This window comes from Macaca fascicularis, chromosome 11, assembly GCF_037993035.2.
Source record: "Macaca fascicularis isolate 582-1 chromosome 11, T2T-MFA8v1.1".
NCBI classification, from domain to species: domain Eukaryota; kingdom Metazoa; phylum Chordata; class Mammalia; order Primates; family Cercopithecidae; genus Macaca; species Macaca fascicularis.
This window is the reverse complement of record NC_088385.1, coordinates 32,370,996-32,393,819: the sequence shown is the minus strand read 5'-3', so window position 1 is coordinate 32,393,819 and position 22,824 is coordinate 32,370,996. Positions and strand designations below refer to the sequence as shown.

General features: G+C 40.0%; 1 protein-coding gene across 10 annotated transcripts in view; it reads left to right on the top strand.

Annotated features, from left to right (window-relative positions):
• TMTC1 (transmembrane O-mannosyltransferase targeting cadherins 1) overlaps nucleotides 1–22,824 on the top strand; it is a 285,851-nt gene that overhangs the window by 172,349 nt on the left and 90,678 nt on the right. For 8 of the 10 annotated variants that reach the window (XM_065523950.1, XM_005570472.4, XM_005570471.4 and 5 more), the window contains one exon: nucleotides 8,966–9,087. The exons of the other annotated variants lie outside the window; for them this stretch is intronic. In XM_065523950.1, the coding sequence (XP_065380022.1) occupies nucleotides 8,966–9,087 (122 nt within the window). The remainder of the gene's footprint in view (nucleotides 1–8,965; nucleotides 9,088–22,824) is intronic. 10 annotated transcript variants of the gene reach the window in all.

The following is a 22,824-nucleotide window of genomic DNA, read 5'->3' as shown; positions in this document are numbered from 1 at the left end:
TCAAGCCCCCCTTTCTCCCGAGTCACTCCACTCGCTTGGATCTCAATGCACATGGACATATATCTCTTAGAGCAGAATCACTCTTTTGATTTTCCAAATCCATCTGCCTGAGTAAAACTATAACAGATATGTTACAAGATGAAGTGATGATCACAGTGTTACATTCCTGAAAAATTCATCATAAACAGTGGAATATTACAGAGAGAAGCTTAGAATGATAACAAGTTAGGAATGTGTGTAGATTTAAAATTTAGAGGGCCTTTGACCCACTTTCCTGTCCACTTAACTTATTCATTACAGCCCTGTGGTCACTAGAATGTGGATGCTCCTTCACTTTCCTTACTAAGAAGGGCAGTTTCATTGCAGTGTTTGATGTCATATGTCAGAAGTGATTATTGTCCTCCCCTCAAGCTCTCTCAGATATGATATCGACTTACAAGTCAGTGACTAAGATCAGTCAAATAAATTATGTTTTATCCCACTGTGATCAGAGGACATGTATAGGTCCATTCTTTCAGAGGATGGGTGTCAAGATGAGTGGATGAGGCCAGGTGCAGTGGCTCATGCCTGTAATCCCAGCACTTTGGGAGGCCGAGCCAGGCAGATCACTTGAGGTCAGGAGTTCAAGACCAGCCTGGCCAACATGGTGGAAACATGTCTCTACTAAAAAAATAACAAAAATTAGTAGGGCATGATGGCACATGTCTGTAATCTCAACTCGGGAGGCTGACACGGGAGAATTGCTTGAACCCAGGAGGTGGAGGTTGCAGTGAGCCGAGATTGCACCACTGCACTCCAGCCTGGGCGACAGAGCAAGACCTTATCTCAAAAAAAAATTTGTTTAATAAAAGGTAAGTGGATGAACCATTTCAAACCACTCACACATGCATTCAGAGTACTTGACAAGAAATACGTCTTCTGTGCCATAGATCCTGTTGCATCCCTGTAGAGTGTAGAATGCAATCTTGTGCTTGCATTTATCTGGCAAAGTAAACCAATGGCACCCTCTGTTAGAGGTCCTCAGCAGTGTCTCACTTGGCCACCTCCAGTTCCTGGGATGCATCTGTCGTCAGTGTTTCTGCTATGAAATCAGATGGTAGAGAAAGCCGAAATTTCTCCCCACACTTAGCATTAACTTTGGATACCAAAGTCACCTGGACTGTGGGAAGAGGACAGGCTTTGGAGTGACTCAGATCTCAGTTTGAAACCCTTGCTTCTTACTGATTGGATCAACTAAGAGAAGTCTCTCATGCTCTCTGGCCCTCAATTTCCTCACCCACAACAATGGGGATAATTATACCTACTTTGTAATATTATCATGAGATTTCAGTGGGCCCATTTAAGTCAAGTGTCTGGCGTATGGTATGTGCTGGAAAGATATTTGCTTTTCCTCCATCCTGTACCACTTGCAACTTACTGGGTGGCCCCCCGCCCCATCTGTGTGAAACACACATATAATAATTTATAAGTTAAACCAGACTTTAGAAGATGTCTTGGCTTACAGCTCTCCTCCATCTCTCCAGTCTTCGTCACACTTTTTAAATTTAATGCATAGCTTTCTAATGCCTTTTCCATTTTTTTTCAGAACCACAGAAATGAAGAAAGTTCATTTCTGACTTTTTCTATGTCATCATAAATTCCTGTAATAGTTGCATCCTAATGAGGAAAATATTTATTCACTAACATTTTTCTAATTTACTTAATTCCCTTATCTCCTCACTAGTGCTTGCTTAATTTAAAGTGAATAGAAATTTTTGCACTGGACTAATATTTTTCAATAAAGCGCCTTCTAAAAGTTTTTTGCTTTTCTTTTTTAAACACTTAAATACACACTTAAGCAGAATATAACTTACATTTCCATGTAAAGTTAGGAATTAGTTTATTCTCAATTAGAGTAAAGCAATCAGAGAGCTTCATGATTCTTCCTCACTTAACTCTGAAAGGTAATTGCTGTTGTGAGATAAGACGTTTTAATCTCAGGAACTGGTGTTTGCAAGAAGGATCAGACTGTTGATTAAAAACAAATCAAACAAAAGGCTCTGTGCAAAAAAAAAAAAAAAAAAAAAAAAAAAATGAAGTTCAGAACCAAAGACCAGAAATCCAAAATGTCAGTTTATAAATCCTCTGATTTTAATCGGCCTTCGGTGCTCTGTTCATTAGTGCATCTGGCAGTGCCTCTTGGCAAAGAAGGTTTGGCATGGGAAAAAGCAATGTTTAAATTGGCTTGGGGAAGACATCAAGTATACAAGTCTACTTTTGTCTCTGAGGGCGTATAATTTCTTCATTCATTTCCCCTTTTAAAAATTTACTCCCTGTGCACTTATGAGTAAATTTTAGAGCTCATGAAAGTGAGGAAATGATATCACCAGCCTGAGCCAACTAGAGAGTGTGGGTTGGCAGCTCTACTGTTGAGATCCCGAACCTGAGCCATTTTCTGTCCCAACTCAGTGTATCACATTATTTTCAGACAAGAGGAAAAAAATGTAAATTGCACCTTTCCATGTCTACATTTCAGATGTGGGTTGTGCTCATGTCACAGGAGGACTGTCCCTAAACATCTCACAGTGTGGCCTTGTGACCGCTGGGGCCTGAATCAGGGTCCCTCTCACCAAGGTGTGTGGCTGCTGTAACAGGCTCTGAGAATCGGCTTTAACTTTCCTTACTCTTTTTACCCATAAGACTGCCGCAGGATTCCCTTTGTCCCCACATTACAGTCGTGGAGCTCAGATTCTAGATCTTGTTTGAGTCATAAGAAGTAGTCTGTTGCATTTAATCATTGTCATAGCAGTAAACACTCAAAACTTCCTCTTCTCCAGCTACTGAGAGATTGGTTTCAACCCCATTTGCCAGATAACAGAGCTCTCTCAGATTGATGTTGTTCTTTACTATATCGATATAACATTTAAAAATTTTTATAGCCTCAATGGCCTTAAACAGGGTGCTTCGCTCAAGGGCTGAAATGTAATGCAAAGAGTGTGATGTACAGGACCAAGCCAGGGGTGTGCTGGAGCCGGCTCCTAGCAGCTCACACCAGCCCAAGCTCTGATCCTTTTTTGGAGTCCACAGTTCTTCCCTGTCCCCGTGTTCTCACTCTGCTGGTCAATCCATCAGAGTCCTGGCAGGAAACACGTGGTACGGTCAGTAAGGTGATTGAAGAGAGTTTATGAAAGGATCATGTGCAATGATATGGGTAGTATTAGAGAAGCCACATGCAATGGTGACACCTACCAGATGGCTTGAAGGGGCGGAGGGGGGGAACAGCCACCCAGCACCTGCTGAGAGCTGTCGCCATGGAGAGAAATCCAATGGAAGCTGTGCCTGTAGATAGGTGAGCCTGGCCACTGCCAGAGTTGGAGGTGGGAGAGGCTGTTAAAATTTAAATGAAAGCAGACACAGCAGTGAAATCCAGGTAGGCAACAGGGCAGCTTAGGGCTCAGTGCAGCTTCCCAGAGGGAGTGAGATAAAGGCACATTTGTGCAGCTCTCAGGCAGAATCCAGTTGCCCAAAAACAGCCAGGTGCTTTCTGTTCCTCTAGCTTTGCATGGCCCATGCTGGTCTTGAAAGCGTTCTTCTTGGCTTCTGAGTTAGAATGTTGAAGATGAAGTCAGTTTCCCATCCATCAGATGCAGTCTGTATTATCTTCAACCTTGATAGCCTCAGTAAACATAAGGGCTTTTGTGGATTCAAAGTTCACAATATTTTAAATAAACCTGAGACCTGGATTTGCTCAAATAGAGGCTGACAGTTACATTTCCTGTAGATAGCAGTAGGGGTGTTGTGCCAGGAATCTAGATAAATTTAAATATGCATTGGTGACTACCATCAAGGAATCCAGAGTCTAACAGAGGAAGTAGACCCAAAAACAGATATAAAAAGGAGAGCCTAGTAAGTATTCAGCCATACTAGCTGTCAGGCCGGCAAATGCCTTAACCCCAGGGCTGAAGAGGGGAGCTTTACTGTCATCAGCTTCCCTGTGGATTGATAAATTGGAGGCAGACAGCTAGATCCTAGGGCTGCCAAATAAATCCTTAGGATTGAAATATAGCTGTGCAATACTTAGAATCATGTGAACACACTTGTGCCCTAAATGCAATGTGCCATTTCTCTGAAACTTGGTTAGAGGCGAGAAAAAAATAGTAATAATGACAATAATTACTATAATAAGCCTATTTTCCACCTCTCTGGAAGGGAACAGCCTGCAGTGTGTATCGTCTGTATTGAACTGGGCAGGAAGGAACCCTGTTTTTATTAACACCCACACACTGCTGGCCAGGGTGCATACATGTGTATCAAAGTGTGTGTGCACACACGCACACACGCATGTCTTTGTCTGTGAACTGCACTTTGAAAGATGAACTGAAAGTATGAAGAGGAGGGGATAAACCAGAAGCTACTAGGCCAGACAGGTTCAGTAGCTGGATTTCCTCTGAGGCAATTTACCGCTCCGAGAAAAGCCCTGCTCTTCCCTTAGCTGCTTGGCCTGATGTGTGTTTGTGCCGATGGTGACTGAGCGACCCTCTCAGCACCCCCAGCTGGGTGTTAAACAGGATTTTCACCTCCTTTCAGCCCAGGGGGATGCTTTTCTCTCTTCTTCCCAACCAGAAAAGAAAAATCAAACCTAACACCTATAATAGCAAATCTATCACACATTTTTCCTACAGATATAACACGTATATAGGTATCAGTTCCTTTTCTTTTGTCTAGTTGATCACCAAATTAAAGCTCAGAGAAGTAAATTATTTTGTCTGAAGTTGCAGTTAATAAAATGTCATGTGTTATAATGGCTGTATTATTTGCTGTCCTAATTCTCCTATCTCTTCCCTCCCTAGTATCTTCGGGAATAAGTGAATTTCCCTTTGTTCTTTGTCCTAAAAAGGAATGCCCATGTGTACTTTGGAAAATGCCATGAATTTCCTCTTTTTTCTCCTCGTACTTTGTTAGGGTGTCATCTGAATCTATTAGGCTAAAAGAAGCTATAAATTATTTAGCCAATTTTGTCACATCAGTGATCCACGGGATACAGAATCGGGTTCCCTCCCAGTCTGCCTCATTCTAGAAAATTTAGCCATGTCCATGAAGCACTTTTTCCCCAACTTTACAGCTCTCTGCTTGGCAGATTGACTTGTTATTCAAATAAGTATGTTGTTCTTGAATATTTTTAATCTCTCTCGACTGAATGGGGATGAGGAAAGACAAAGAGTACTGTCATCCATTTAATTTGAAAATAGAATTTTTTTCATGAGTATTAATTTTCTCAAAATGAAATAAAATAATGAAACTTTATTGAGTTTAGGCACGGCGCCACTGTCTTCAATTTCCTGTTTTAAAACAAAGGAAAACACCCCACAAGATTAGCAGGATAGGGTGGTGGGCTATGTGTAAGCTCACAGCTCACAACTCCCAAAAAATGGACTTCAGGTTCTCAAGACATCTTTGTAATGACCCAACTGCATTCAACGCTCAGGCATACTTGCCTCCCTTTATAGTTGAGGCACCTTGACGATGGAAGGGATAATATTGCCTGTCCAAGTACCATTTGTGTGTTGGTGGCAGGGTCACTACCCGAGTCTGGACGTGGACCCTGAACACTCACTCACTTTTCTTTCTATGCATAAGGGACCCTTTAGTCACTGCCTTTAGGCGAAGGTCAGTTCCATAGCAAAATGTGCAAAACGCTCATTATCTGCCACCTGCTGACATATCCAGTCTTATTCCCTGCTTTGCACATTACATATCTTCTCCCAAGAATGTGTCTAGCTGTGACCACCCCTCACTCCCAAATTTGCCTTCCTTGTAAACATTTATTGATATTTCAAGCCCAGATGTCACCTCCACCAAAAAGCCCTCTCTGCCTACTCCCCTTCTTCTACCCAGTTTTTTCCTCTGTATACTGCCTGATACATTTATTCACTTAATTGATTTATTCAGCAAATACTCACACCAGGAACTGAGCTAAGCACAAGTCGTGCACCAGTGAACACAAGTGACGAGTGCTCTGTGCTCATGGAGCTCACATTCTGGTGAGGCAGACAGACAATAAAGGCAGTAAACACCCAGTTACACACGTAATTACAACTAGAATGATGTCATGAAGGAAATAAAGACTGTGCTGGTGTCCGAAGAACCTGGTGGAGGAACAGATGAACACACAGCCCTGTGGCTTTTCCGTGTGCACATCAGACTTCTGTGGGAGGCTGATTGCTCCTTGACTCTTCCCCCATCTCCACATCCCCAGCTGTGATCAGTGCCATGGGCATCCTGCTCACTACGGGTCTCGGTGAGTGAGGGGGAGGCAGGGAGGTTGGCTGTGCTCCCAACTGACACCCACGACTGAGAGGAAGGCGCCTCCCGACCTGGTCCAACCTGGGTGAAAGAGCCAGACTCAGTCTCAAAAAAAAAAAAAAAAAAAAAAGAAGTGAACACACACCATAGTGAGGAAGGTGCGTTGCTTGGAAGGGTAAGAAGGTGTGATGCTGGGGATATAAAGAGAAGCCTCTTTCAGCTCCCCAGTGAGGGCTGTTTCCCAATAACCTTGATGAGGGGCTATGAGGTGGCTCATTGGGTAAAACGGTATCTAGGAACATGGATAACAGCCTGATCATTGTTCTGTCTATACCTGCACTCTTAATTCTTAGGATGAATTACTAGGGTGTATTACATTCTCTTTAGAAGCTTCTTTGGGAAGATGTGAATAATTTTGTAAAAGGTATTTTAGCTTTCGAAGAGTCAAAAGAAGTGATCAACTATCTCTATAAAAGTGTACCTATAAAAAGGGAACAGCAACATACTACTCAATAACAAGCTCAGAGTAAATGAGGAACATTTGACAAGACATTGGTTCTTTGGGATCTGTTTTCAATTATAAGAAGAAATACTTGCTCTTGATATGCAGGATTCTTGTGAAGATTTTAAAAAATTATGTACTTTAAGGTAATGCTTATATAGTGTTGGTGGGAATGCAAATTAGTTCAGCCACTGCAGAAATAAGTTTGGGGATTTTTCATTAAATTAAAAGTAGAACTACCATTCAACCCAGCAATCCCACTACTGGGTATATGCCCAAAGGAAAATCATTCTGCCAAAAAGATGTCTGCACTTACGTGTTTATCACAGCACTTTTCACAATTGCAAAGACATGGAATCAACCTAGATGCTCATCAACAGTGGATTGGATAAGGAAATGGTAGTACATATGCGCCATGAAATACTAAGTAGCCATAAAAAAGAACAAAATCATATCTTTTACTGCAACATGGAGGCCGTTAGAGGCCATTATCCTGAGCAAAATTAACACAGAAACAGAAAACCAAATACCACATATTCTCACTTATAAGTGGGAGCTAAACCTTGGGTACAGACAGACATAAAGATGGGAACAATAGACTTTGGAGACTCCAAAAGGAGAGAGGGGAAAGGGAGGCAAGGGCTGAAAAACTTCCTATTGGGTATTATATACACTCTCTGGGTGACAGAAACAATAGAAGCCTAAGCCTCAGCATCACATAATATACCCTTGTAATAAACCTACACATGTACCCCAAATCGAAAATAAAAATTTAAATGTAAACAAATAAATAAACTGTACAGTTTAAATTCTCAAATTGAAATGTACTTTCTAAACTCAAAGTATAGTCTAAATTAGAAAGAGAGTTTGCAGCTTTTAAATAAAATGAATTCATTCTTTTTTTCTTTACCCTTTTTGGTCAGTTTTGGTAGATCATGAGTTGAAGGTTTGTTGCATAATCTATTTTTTTCTTCCTTTAAATTCTGGTTCCTTTAGGTCAAAATGAGATCATTACTTATAGACTCATTAATTATTTAAGGGCAACTGTCCAATCATATGGAATCACTCTCAGAAATTATATTACCCTATATGTTTTAGTCAGTAAAACAAAGATTTTAATAACATCAAGGTGACAAGTATCCCAAGATGTTTAAAATCTTTATACTTTGTATAGTTAAACTATTTGTAGCTTTTATTAGGGAATTTTATTTATATTTATGAAATTCTTTTACTTATTCTTTTCCAATTATTAAAAGTAATAGACTTTAAAATGCTTAAAGGGAACATTAGAAGTTGAAATATGGACAGTCTATTTGATTTTTTTCTTAAACTTAAAAAGTACATATTCTCCAGTACATTAAGATCTGTTTTAGATATAACTCTCTTCAAATATGTCTATACCATAAGTACACATGGAAATACAAATGAGTTTTTACAATGTCATTGCAACATATTATCAGTAATAAACAGAAGTTTTTTTTCTGTTAATTATAAGTGACAGAACAATCTTTGCAAATAATTATATATAATAACAGAGAAAGTTCTTTGTCAATTTAATGAATTATTATAATGATTTTTTATTCAAAAAAATCGATGGAGTAAATACTTGCTTGCCAGCCTAATTTGAGAGGTGTGAAGGTACACTACAATTCAAATGATTCTCTCTCTCTTGGCGTACCAAATTTTATCATTAGTATTTGATTTTCTTGATGTTAAACTTTGCTTCTCCTGGTGAATTTTTTAAAGAAAATATATTATATTTTGGGAAGAAATAATTACATTCTCTGCAGTGCCTTACTGTGTTTGATTTTAGCCAGCTGCTTTGCTCTTTGAGAATGGGGTGTCTGGAAAGACAGGGTTTCTGAATGGAGCCAGAACCCAGAGGCAGGGTTGCTCCAAAGCCAGCCCTAAACAACAAACAGCGGTCACTGACTCTATTGTGCCAATATCCACGTTTCTGGGTGGCAAATGTGTGTCGGGGTACATGTGTGTGTTTTGACACGCCAGCCATTTTAGCCTATTGGCTTTCTCTGTTAAATTCAGCATGCCGGTCAATAGGTTTATATTGGTCTAATTTATTCATTTCTTCATTGAGAACCTGAAAATGAAGGAGATGGTTAAATGCTGCCTGATGTGGAATTCAACAGAAGTTAATGTATCCTTCACTATTGTGTGTTTCAGAGACTGGAGCACAAGGAGGTTTTAGTCGGCTTGTTGTTCCTGGTGTTCCCGTTCATTCCAGCCAGCAATCTCTTCTTTAGGGTGGGTTTCGTGGTGGCGGAGAGAGTCCTTTACATGCCTAGGTAACTATTGCATGTGACTTCCTCCTATGAGACCTGCTGTCTGTCACCAGCATTGATAGTTCCAGAGAGACAGTCTTTTACGTGCAGACCATTAGATCCGCATGGGACAAGGGATGTTATTACTTCAGCCTTAAAAACAGCCGCACAGAACGTTGGATGAGAGCAAATGTCCACACATGTACTCTTGTTTACAGTGGTTTACCTTCAGTTGCAAACTTTATAGTTTAAATGTGAAATATTGACTTGAGTATATTCAGGATTTTAGTAGTAATCATTTATCACTGCATCTATGTCTAAATGTGTGTTATTAAACATAATTATAACACTTTTCTAGAAATGTTTTTTGACTTGCGTGAAAGTATGATGTTCAGTAGCATGATTGTAGTTAACTTCTTTCATTTGCTCTTTTTTCTTCAATTTAAAAATGGAAGCAATCTCAAGAAAATTTGTCCTTGGGAAAAGAACAACGATTTAGAAACTAGAAAGGACATTCAAATGTGTGTGATTACATAATGCCACTTAGCTCTGAATGTTTGAACTGTTCTGAAGCTTGTCTGTTCTCTTGTCTTATTCAAATGTCATTGTTCCAAGGCCACTTTTCTTTTCAGATGCTTGAAAATGTCACTGAATCAGGAGACCAAGTCTTGGTTCTGCCATTTATTGGTTGACTCACCTTGAACAAGACACAAAGCTTTTTTTGCCCCCTGATTTTCTCATTTTTACAGTGGAGATTTTAGTAAACTTGCTAAAATTAACATTTTGGTTTATGATATTGCCTTTCAGGAAAGCTCATTCTTCTTCTATAAGTATGAGCTTTCCTAAAAGGCAGTATCATAAACCAAAATGTTATGAGGGAATGAGTATTTTTTATTTATGATATTGTACTAGAAATTTTAAAACACATATCATTAGAAATGAATTTCATAATCTTTGATTCCTTCAAACCAAATACCTAACAGCTTACTTAAGACTTTGCAGCATGCGATTTTGATTCAGTTAAGGGGAAAGCAGCCCTTAATCGTTCACTGTGTCTTCCGCCCAATTTGGGAAGGAGATGAGTGCTTGATAAATACTATTCAATAAGAACAAAAATACAACACAATTCTTTATATTCTACATGGTTTAAGATAAGAGTCTTGTGAAGGCTTGCCAATAATAAGGAATGTACCTGTAGTATAGAAGGCCAAAAAGTGGCATCAATCTGTGTTCTAGATATGTTTTTGCTTAGACCAGTTGAATATATCTTAACTTTTCTTTGTAGTACTGATGATTCCAATGGAATCATTCTTCATTTGATAGATATTCATACAGCCCCTCTGCCATAAATGCTCTACTAAAATCTAAAGCTATAAAAATAAGTGAATCTCAGTGTCTGCCCCCAAAGAGTTAACTGCCAATTAACAAAATGGAATATCTCACATTAAGCATTTAATAGGTTTTAATATTTTATAAATACTATTGTATTCATTAATGCTATTTTATCATTAACTACATCAAAACTTTTATTGCATTTTTATTATATTTCAGTCACTATTCTAAGCATATTATATTCTTTATGTCAAGTAATTCACAGTGTAGTAGTGGGTCACAGCCTGCCCCTGAAGTCAGAGGGCCTGCATTCAAATTCTGGCTTAAACGTGATCATGATTCCTCTAAGCTTGTTTTCTCATCTGTATAAAATGGGAATAGTAATAGCACCCAACTCAATGACATATTGTGATCATCAAATGAAATCATTATAGGGCCGGCTGCAGTAGCTCATGCCCCAGCACTTTGGAAGGCTGATGCCTGTAGATCACTTGAGCCCAGGAGTTTGAGGCCAGCCTGGGCAACATGGTGAGACCCTGTCTCTGCAAAAAATACAAAAAATTAGCCAGATGTGGTGGGAAGTGCCTGTGGTCCCAGCTACTCGGGAGACTAAGGTGGGGGATCTCTTGAGCCCAGAAGGTTGAGGATGTAGTGAACCGTGATCGTGCCACTGCACTCCAGCCTGGGTGACAGAAATTGTACCTCTGCACTCCAGCCCGAGTGACAGAACCAGACCCTGTCTCAGAAAAAATAAATTTAAAAACATGAGATCATTATATATAAAACTTGGAAAGTATTTTGCATTATATATGGTCAATAAATACTAAGTATTTTTATTGTTGATATCAGTTCCCTGAGGTAGCTGATAACATTATTGCCATTTTATAAAAATAAAACTTGGGCCCTGAGAGGTTAGTTAACTTGCCCCAATTGGTATAGCTGATGAGTGGCAGAGCTGGAACACACATCCCTGTCTACTACAGATCTCTTACCTTCCAGACTATATTGCTTCCCTGATAGGAACATCTTAGTATTCTTCTCAATCACAAAATAAGAAGAAAATCTAAACATAGTAAAGGACTTTCAACTCAACTCACGTGGTAATCAAGCTTCCATACTTCTAAGGGCCCTAATATCTAGTTCTTCAGTAGCTTGGGGTTCTGGGTGACAAAGATTTGTAAGCTCAGCAAAGTGTCATCTACTTTAGATACAGGAGAATAATTTGTGAGGAAATAAAGGCAGTGTGAAGGGCTGGAATTTTTTCTTTTTTTTGAGACGGAGTCTCTCTCAGTTGCCCAGGCTGGAGTTCAGTGGCGCCATCTCGGCTCACTGGGCTCACTGCAAGCTCCGCCTCACGGGTTCACGCCATTCTCCTGCCTCAGCCTCCCAAGTAGCTGGGACTACAGGCCCCTGCCACCACACCCGGCTAATTTTTGGCATTTTTAGTAGAGACGGGGTTTCACCATGTTAGCCAGGATGGTCTCGATCTCCTGACCTTGTGATCCACCCTCCTCGGCCTCCCAAAGTGCTGGGATTACAGGCGTGAGCCACCGCGCCTGGCCAGGGCTGGAATTTTTAAGTAGATGTTTAAATTTGATTCTTCTGGAAGAGACCTTAGGTAAATGTTATGGAAGCTCATAGTATTGTCGCCAACCCTTTGTGGGGTATCTTATTGTAAGGGGTTCCTCTTGCCCGGGCAGTGTGTCCTCCAACCCCCAGAATCATGCCAGCTCCAGCTCTTCCCAGGCTGCCGTATCTTAAATAGACCTTTCTATGACTCCAGTTTATTTTTTCCTAGGAATAAAATGCCCCTTTTCCTCTAGGAATAAGCTGATTTGGGTTAAAATAAAAGTACTGAATACAAAGAAAGCATCAATATTACCAACAGCAAGTGCCTGCCTCATGGAACCAATCTTGGTTTTGCTTCATTTGCAAATTCAGTGAAGAGGCACCGAAAATAAATTTCAGTAAACCAGTTTTCATTAAAAAGATGACTGTTTCTACATCTATGCCTTGCAGCATTGTCACTAAGTCACCTTTTTCTGAGTGTTTCTCTTTACGGCTTAGTAAATCCTGGACTAACACATACCATTACTGTGCCCAGCCAGGCTACTTTCCCCCTCCAGAGATGCCATCTCAGCAGATGCCAGAGCCACCTACGCAGAGGGTGGAGGTGCTTTCCTGCCCCTTACAGGTGGTCTGGGGACTGATGAAAGGGTCAGGTCACTCAGCCAGGTTTACAGTCCTGACCTCATTTGAGAGTTTAACTTGGATTTCGGGAGACACCAGAGGAATCTTAGGAATATTTGAATGGAATGCTGTACCTCTAATGAATCCATCTTTCTTCACAGTCATCATTGTAACTAAAACTGCAAGGGAGCTATGTTCCTTTTGGCCCTGGATTCCACTGGTATATAAAATTGTGCAATTGAGGTGGTCCAGGATGAGTTGGAAATTAAAGTCTGGGTAAGGAAACTTCTGTGTTGTGGCTTTAGAGAGTCTCTGATGACTTCATCAAGCCATTTTATAAATATTCACAGTTTTCTTTGAAAACGGGGACCAGGAAAAGATTTTACCTACCAGTGATAAGCTGCCCCTGTCTCAATGGAGAATGACAAAACAGTTGAGCTAAGAGTTTCTGAAATCTTCCCCAGAGCCACAGAGGATTTTACAGATGCTGTAGGCATTCCGTGGATGTGTCAGAGCACTGGATAATGCCTGTCCCATTTAATAAACGTACATATAGGCATTGAGAATGGTAAGAACATGTCCCGAATCTTTTTTTTTTTTTTAACACAGGAATCATATCTTCATGAATCTCCTTCCATCCTGACCTTGACAAGAAACAGCCATTTTTCCACAGTGTTAGTATCCAGGCTCTTTTGAGGGGGGGGAAAAAAAAATATATATATATATACACACACACACACACACATATATACACACACACACATATACATATACTGTACATATATATACACACACACATATACATATACATATATATGGTGTTCTCAATGACATCCTGAAAATACAGATCATCACTTTTATGCAAAAATTCTGTATTGTCTCAGAAACCTTAGTGAACAATAGGAAAATGAAGTCGAAGGTTCAATCGGTAATCTTTCTGAGGAAGGTGAACTTTCTACTTATCAAATGTTTGTTTCAAGCTATTATGAAGCCAAATCCTAGCTTTAGATGCTCACGCATAAATTTCACAGAAGTCATGTCCAGCCTCACTGAAGCCCGGGTGAGTCCCTTCGATCCCACAGGGCTGATTTGAATCATTTTATAAGAAAAATGCAGAATGAGTCAGACCAACAGTGCTCTCTCACCTCCACCTTTATGCCTAACAATGAACAAGCCACTTAAATCTTGTGGCTTCTGATCCTCCATCTCAACTCAGAAAAGGTCTGAAATATCACCTTCCTCTCATTTGCACTTTGAAATCTGTGGATGAAAGGGACAGAAATAGGCTATCTGCTTAGCATTGCATTGCTTCAGGGTCAGAGTTTACCACCAAAAGAAATTGGAATAATCTTTTCTTCTGGTGACAAAGCCAGTTTTGCAGATCTCCTTTTTGAACAGGCAAGAGAGTCTGGGGCTGAAATCATTCTTTTGTAGAAATTTTGATCTTTCATTTTTTTCCCAGCAGAAGCATATAATTTTATGGCTATCTTTTTTATGTTTTATAAAAACCACATTAAACTGCTACAATCAACTAAAATTTCTTAGAATTAATGAAGCAGAAGTAGTTGATGATAGCTCTCAAAGTTACAGAAAGTGACTGAATATTCATTCACATGCCAGATTAAGGATGATTTATTCACTTCAGTGCCAAAGAGCAAATTCCTGTGCTACTTTAGGAAGACTTGAATGAGTAGAGGGGGGAAAAGAATGAATGGGAATAAGTGAAGGCAGAAACAATATTTTGGGATACAACTGATCAAGAATGACTGAGAAAGAAATAAAAGGCATTCACATTGGAAAGGAAGAAGTTAAATTGTCCTTGTTTGCAGACAACATTAAACTTATATATATAGGAAACCCTGAAAACTCCACTGAAAAACAGGATAAATGAATTCATTAACATTGCAGGCTACAAAATTAACTTACAAAAATCAGTAGCTATTCTATACAGCAAACTCTCTAAAAAGGAAAACAATCCCATTTGCAATAGCTACAAAAAAAAAATACTTGGGAATAAATTTAACTAAGGAAGCAAAAGATCTCTACACTGAAAGCTATAAAACATCAATGAAAAAAATAGAAGAAATAAAATTCAATGGAAAAATTCAGTGAGAAATACAAATTTTTTGAGAAATCAAATTCAATGAAATAAAAAATTGGAGACATATCCTGTGTTCATGGATTGCAGTAATCAATATTGTTAAAATGCCCAGCGTGATCTATAGATTCAGTACGATCCTTATCAGAATACCATCTTGAAATCATACCTCTCAATTCAAAATGGAACTTTCAGTCTAACATGGACTACTATTGAAACAATTCTGTAGGATTTATTTCTCAGAATGCAAAAGGAGAAAAATTACCTCTGAAGTTACACTGCCTCTGTTACCTGATTTTGGGGATCCCTTCTCATGATCCATCTGTGTGTATTTGTATGCTTCTTTGGAGTTGCTAGAAGAGAGTGAGTCAGTTTTGCCAAATATTAATATCAACAGAGAAATCACAGAAAACTTGCTTTAGCAAATCCAATAGGAAGAAAGCTGAACAGGGACTCCACGCAGCCGTATCTGTTGCCCACTGGCTAGCCGTCTTGAAAGAATCATTGAATAGGGTCAGATTACTGTTTTTCTATTTGTAAAACCAGAATGTTGGCCTTGTTCTGTAGTTCCCAAATGCTGGTTTTCACTGGTTTGGAGATAAACTATGGGGTGAAAGGAGAAAGAAAGACAATCTGGTGAATTTTGCATAAAGCTAAATGTATGCAGTTTTATCAAACTACGAAATTTTATCTTTCCCATATTTCTGGTATTCTTGTCATGATGATAAGAGCAGCAGGAGGTGGATGACCCTGCATCACTTCCTTCTTCCCCATTCATCCCCATTTTCTGGGCGGAAATTTTACTGGTTTTAGAAATAGAACATTTTTATAACCCTCTGCTACATAATCTCTAAGGTCCCTTGCCACTCCAAATTTTAACTGTGTTCTGATTCAGAATAGCTCTGTAAAAAGGGTGCTTTTTTCCTCTTAAGCTTTATGCACTGCCTTTCCCCCATCCCCCCAACATTTTATGGCATGTCTGTCTGTGTCTGGTCAGATTCAGTAGGATGGACCAGTGGAGAAGGGAAGATGTGTGCCCTGAAGTGAGGCAGGAAAGGGAGGAAGTCCATCTGCCATGGGACAGGCTTTCTGGAGGGCCCGACAGTGGCCCTAGAAAGTGGTCAGGAAGCTTTGGTATGGAGCCTTCACTGCAGCCACTGTGAGGTTGTGGGCTATCCTCATAAGCAGCAGGAACAGGTGATGCTTAGACGTTCACATGGACTGGCTGGGCATGGTGGCTCATACCTGTCATCCTAGCATTTTGGGAGGCTGAGGCAGGAGAATTGCTTGAGCTCAGGAGTTCAAGACCAGCCTGAGCAGTATAGTGAGACCTCATCTCAAAAAAAAAATAATAATAATAAAAAGTAAAAGGTAAAAAGAAAAGAAAAGAAAAAAAAGTTCACATGGACAAGCAGCCACTAGGAATGTCAGGAGGGAATGAGGCCCTGGCCTCTGAGAAGGGTGATACAAGAAATGTCAGATGGCTCTCTTCAAGAGACGATACTGCGGATGGCTTACCAAGAGAGGCAGCAGTCCCTGAAAACAGGTTACATATTTGTCTGTACACAGAAAGTCATGAGTTGAGACTTGGGGACTGAGCTGAAGCCTAATACCTAAGCAGGGGCCTCAGACCACAGTCAGACTGCCCCAGAGGGTGAGTGGTGCTGAGTCTTTTGTCTAACGCCATGACTGGTAAGGATGGGATGAAGTTGACCCACAAATAACCAGTCACTTTAGATTTTGTCGAGGCCAAGTCACGAGAATAGTAGAAAGCCTGGGAGCCAGGCAGAGCCCAATATTCAGTCGTTTTGTTTTATGGCTTCATTCTTTGTTTGAAAGTCTCATAGTACAATGCAGTAGAGGGGCAGGAAAAGCAGTGTAGGTTTGCCAATGAGCCACTCAACTCAAAACCTAGGAGAAAGGTTGATGCGCAGTTTTCAGTTAAGAGCTCAATGCACCAGCTTTGTGAGGATGTGTTGCTTATGTATAAGTAGACATATGTGTTGGCTAAATAACCCAAGTCCACTCAGTTATTCTTTAGTTTCAGCCATGAATCCATTTTTTATGCAGTTTTATTATGGTCATCTTAAAACATGATTCTCTTTTCATAGCAAGTGATGAAAGGTGAGGGAGAAAGGCTGTGCATTTTTACACTAGGAAACAATGATGTGAGATCACCATGTGATCTGAAGACAAAGAGAGAAATAAAACTTAATGATACCACTGAAAGGGAATCTGTGGCAAAATCCAAAGTCTGGGTAACAAAAAGTGAAGTCAGCCGGGCATGGTGGCTCACGCCTGTAATCCCAGCACTTTGAGAGGCTGAGCAGGGTGGACCACTTGAGGTCAGGAGTTCAAGACCAGCCTGGTCAACATGGCGAAACCCTGTCTCTACTAAAAATACAAAAATTATCCAGGTGTGGTGGCACATGCCTGTAATCCCAGCTACTTGGGAGGTTGGGGCAGGAGAATTGCTTGAACCCAGGAGGTAGAGGTTGCAGTGAGCTGAGATGGTGCCACTGCACTCCAGCCTGGGTGACAGAGTGAGACTCCATCTCAAAAAAAAAAAAAAAAAAGAAAAAAATACAGAAAAGTAAACTAAAGAAGTCCTTTTTTAATCTCAGTGAAGTGTTCTAACGTTCTTAAATATGGTGTCTTCCATGTTACTCGCCACAATGTTAAAGAAAGCTGTCTGTCAAGCTTTCCTGTTTTCGTCTCTTGCTATTCCTCCCCATGTCTCCAGTCCTCAATGGGACAAAGCCTTAATGTCAAGCAGCCAAAGACTCTCTGCTGGTTTATTAACCTACAAAGGGGTTCAAAACTTGATTAAAGTTCTACTTCAGAATACTATGGGTTAAGACTAGAAAGATTTTAACTTGAATGTGTTTGTGCCTGTGCTCCTGCTGTGCCAGCATGAACTACTCCATCCTAGGACCTGAAGGCAGAAGTGGATGTGAGAACTAGGAGTTAAGTCTCGTTCAGAGAGGGCTGCTCTTGAGGGCAGTGCCCAGGAAGGGAGGGACCTGGGACTGCACCAGACTGGTGGTCAATCATCAAGGACTATGGGGCAGTGCTATGGGAAGGTTGTGACCAGGAAGGGAAGCAGGAGGACTTTGCTGAGGGGTTCTACTAAATGTTTAGTCAAAGCAGAGATTGTAGATCACAGACCAATACAATATTAGAGCAGAGCAATGGCTAGAATGAAGTGAGCAGAGAGTAGGTCAGGGTGCCTGTGGGCTGGAGATCCACTGGCCAATATGTTGTGCTCAATCAAAGTGCAGAGAAGTTTGAACAGTTAATTATCGGACTGGAATTCTGCCCTTAATATTACCAAACTCTGTTAGTTATAAAAGATGAATGTTTGTGTCTGTTAAGCCCTAAGTGGTGAATAGCAGATGTCTTGGAAATCAGGATTTGAAAGTAAAATCTAGCGTAAAGTATAATTTAGATTCAGATGAGACTGAATACAATAATACATGTAGAAATGTAAGCTACACCACATAACTAATTTCAAGTCATGATTTCAATCTACCCTGTACAAATGAGATTGGGTGAACTAAAGTCAAAGGAAATCAAAGAAACATAAGTATAGGCCTCTCCTTTTTCTTCCTTCCCTTTTTTCTTCCTTTGATTCTTCAAACCTCTTTATATCTTTTCTAACCTTCTGTGCTCCAAAGCGAGCAACTCGAAAGTGAACAACCCTAGCACTTAGCAAGTTAGCATTCTGCAATGCTATATTGAAGGGGCTGTGAAATGTGCCTCTGTGGATGGAAGAGGGAGACTCAATTGCAGATGCCACACACCCAGTGCCGTGTAAAGTGGGCTGTGACTTTGCAGGGAGGACGTGGGTGGACCTAAGTGTTGCCATTTCAGCCTCTTATTCATCAAGCTCCTTTGTTGTTATTGGTGAATTTCTTTCTTTCCTTTTCTCTTAGAGAATACATCTCAAACCAGGGTCTCCTTATGCAGATTTTGGTAATCTTAACAAATCCCTCTTACTGTTTTAGCAACCTTCTTTGTCTTGTTTTCATTAGGGTTAGGACCACCATTTTGTTTGCCTGTGTTTTCTCATAATTCCCAGCATGATAGATGCTGGTTACAAAAACAATTGTAGGGAATTAAAGAATGATGGACACATGATGAGGTCTATGCCTATGCAGTCAGGTCTGTATTAATTCATGGGACTAGAGGAGAGGACATCAACAAATAGTGCATTACCCAGTGTACCTTTGCTTCCAAAGTGAAGTTGCTGGACTCTCAAATATAGTAGTTTGTGGAAGAAGAAATGATAGAACTCAGATTCTCAAGATGAGTGTGCTGTAGAAGGGTAGAGAACATGGTTTTCCTAATTTTTGGAGGCAGTTTTAGAGTCACATAGCTTTGGCCAAAGGTCTTCCAAGCCTTGATGGAAAATGTATTAATAATTGAGACTACGTCAACCAGGCTGGAGTGAAGGAAGCCAGTCCTGGAGTAAAGGCACCATCAAGGGGAAACAGCCAGGCCCTGTATATGGACAGTTCTGGTGACAAACAGTCGTGGGTTTTATTATCCTCAAGGTGAACTTGGATTGATTGATTTTTAAGTACACCTTTGTTTCCATGTTAGTTTCTGATACCTTCAACCACAATGATTCAACTACGCTTATGAAGCAGCCCCTGCTATGTTTTAGTTGCTTAGAGTTCAGGAATGAATAAAATGTTATTCTATCCTAAAAAGAGCCTGCTTGAACTTCCGAACAGTTAATACTTTTATTTCTTATCAGGGTTGAATGCAAAAGCTTCCTCATTATGTATTAATTCACCAAAGAGATTATACTTTACATTATCTTCATTTTCAAAAAAGTGTACATTGCAGAGTAGAGAGAAGTTTGAAATGATTGTGAGGAAGGCTTTGCTTAAGCACTTGTTTGTGTCCTTGGTGTGTGAATGAACATTAACATAAACACGTGACTACAATATTTCACATACTACCAGTGTATCTTACCTTCTGCAATATCTGATCTATAAAAATAATGTTTGAATCAAACCTTTTTGAAGCAAATAATAGCGCACAAGGAAATTTACTCTTAAAATTCTTATAATGAAATTAGGTATTTTGGGTCAATCTGGACTTTGATAAACTGAATTTTCTTGAGGTGTTATTTACAGATCTAATCACATATTTTATTAATGTGTAACTGGTAGCACATAGAAACATAAAAACACTGCATTTGATACCTTTAACTTCACCTTTAGTTTACAGAACATGTTCACATATACTATTTCATTTATTCCACACAACTCTTTGATGTGGGTGTGGCAGGAAATATTGAGCCCTTGTAAAATAAGTCACAAAGGCTCCATGAGAGATTCTCCTGTGGCCACAGAACTCACGAACAGCAGAGAAGGGCCCAGCTCAACCCGAGAAGGGCCCAGCTCAACCCAAGAAGGGCCCAGCTCTCTTGACCCAGTTCCAGACTCTTTAATTTCTAATGAATTCCCAGTTCCCTTTTCCTCATTGTGTACCTCCAAACATAAAGTCTGCACTAGAACATTTGTGTTCCACTGTACCTAATAGAGTCCTCTGGGCCTTAGGAAGTTACTATACTTATAGTAACCTGGTTTTGACATGTCTGTTTCTACCTGGAATACATGCAAACTTTACACATTTCCTGCTTCTTACTCTATTTAGCAGAAAAATAATTGCCAAACAGTAATATCATTATAGTATAATAAGTTTAATGTTATAATGGATTGTTTTGTGTGTATCAGGCGTGGAGCACTACAAACAATTGTTATTCTCCCTCACAATATAAATAAAGAACTAGAGAACTTAAATAATTTGTCCAGGATCAAACAACAGTGTCAGGGTGGACATGCAAACCGAGGCTTTTCTGATGCCAGAGCCCTGCCTTATTTACTACTAGATGTTTCATAAATTTTGGAGCTGGTAGGTAGACTATAAGGCTGAGAGGAGTAAAAGATAATTAGGTAAGTTCTCAGAAGGTGAAAGCATTGGCATTTTTCTCCCAGTTGTGCCATAGACATGCTGGAAAAGAACAGAAGAAATCTGTCTCAAGGAGAAATATATAGAAAGAATCCTTTCATACTTACCCCAGGATCTCAGCACCTAGCATGGGAGGCTAAGGAACTACACAGAAATGTCTTTGGGGATTCTTTTCTTGGAATATGAATAAGTTCTTATTTCCAAATATATTCATTCTTCTGGAAAATTTCTCCAACCATTGAGTGTTTGAGATAAAGAATGAGGGGAGAAAGGGGGACCCTAATCAGATTGGAATGAAGCGAATTCGGACTAGGTTTCACTTAGCCTCTAAAATTGGGAATTCTTTAAAGGAGTATAATGGTAAGATTGCCTCTGTCTTGTATTAATAATGCTACTTATAGATACTCTCAGTGGGTTATTATAGCTTGTGGACAAATTAAAAGGTAGAATTTCAGTTCTACTTATTAGCAAAAAGATACTCTTTGTTGCATATAATTAAGCAGAAAGTGAAGCCATAGCAAATATAAAATGTCTGGGCCAGAGGTAGAAATCTGTCATCTTTCCACTTCTGTGAATTCTGCTGTAAATGTGAATGAGAGGTGTTTTGTTTTGTTTTGTTTTGTTTTGTTTTCACTTAAAATCTTCTTGGTGAGTTTCAGGAAAGTATTTTGGACTCACTATTACGCAATGATTTGCTGCTAACAAGTTCCCAAACAACAGATTTAAAACATTTGTTATTCTGATGCGAAAAGACAAACATTGGTGGTTTGCATTTCCTATTAAATTCTCTTCGAATGTGCATCATAAAAGCAGAAAGAGAAATGCAAGTGTTTTTAGTTATTTAAGTGCTGCATGCCTAGCAGTTTGTCAATAAAATCACAACTGGAGATACCCCCAGCCTGTTAAGGAGAGAGGTGTCTGTGTGTGTCAGATCGCTACATTCTCAAAGGCAGTGGTGGTGCTTCTTTCTGAAACGTGCTTTGAAAATGCATCTTAGTACTGAGCTAAACCACACAGTCGGCAGCCTGAGTTTGGCTTTGGTCTCTCCAGGTTATGATTTTGTGAAGTGTCAGTGTTTGCACTGGCTCTTTTGTGCGTGTTGTCAAGGCCTCTGATCAGCAGCCCAGAACCTCCTTCACCAGACTGACCAGAGCAAGCCGGACAATGGTTTCATCTCCCTGAAGGCCAGAAAAGCATGTCGTTTCTCATTGGCTTGACTTCCCACTTTCAAAAGGAGGCCATGTCCTGCCCCTAGCGATAGAGAGAAAGAGTGTGTTTCTCTCCCCTGCTGCTGAGATCTGCATTCAGGCAGATGCTGAAAGATGAAGTTTCATAGTGGAGAAACATCTTGATCTCTGTGATATTTGTGTCAGACTTTTAAGAATGTGATACTCTCTAAGAAATTTGCAAACCTAAGTAGAGATTATTTTATATGGCTTAACATTCCTTTAAACCATATGTCAATAATAAGGATATTTGATTTAAAATTTTTCATGTTACTTGATACACGTGCTGACTGAAAAGGAATGTGTTCTCCTTCATTCTGGTTATAGCAGGGATCCACAAACTATTGTCAACCTAAAAGGAAGAGGCTGAGGCAAAATTAATAAAGTAGAGAGTTTATTTGGGCCAAGGCTGAGGATCCCAACCCAGCAGAATAGATTCAAGTTGCCCTGAATTTACACAGTCCAATTAGCAGCAGTTACAAGTGGGTTTTGTTTAGTTTTTGTTTGTTTGTTTGTTTGTTTGTTTGAGATGGAGTCTCACTCTGTTGCCCAGGCTGGAATTCAGTGGCACGATCTCGGCTCACTGCAGCCTCCGCCTCTTGGGTTCAAACAATTCTCCTGCCTCAGCCTCCCGAGTAGCTGGGATTACAGGCGTGCACCACCATGCCCAGCTAATTTTTGTATTTTTAGTAGAGACAGGGTTTCACCATGTTGATCAGGCTGGTCTTGAACTCCTGACCTCGTGATCTGCCCGCCTTGGCCTCCCAAAGTGCTGGGATTATAGGCATGAGCCACCATGCCTGGCCACAAGTGGATTTTTTAAAGGCAAAAGGGGGCAGGCAGGGAGTGGGCTGATACAAAGTTGTTTGTCAGGAATTCTCATTGATTTACATTGAATAACATTGACTAGTGTTGGCTATCCATTGTTAA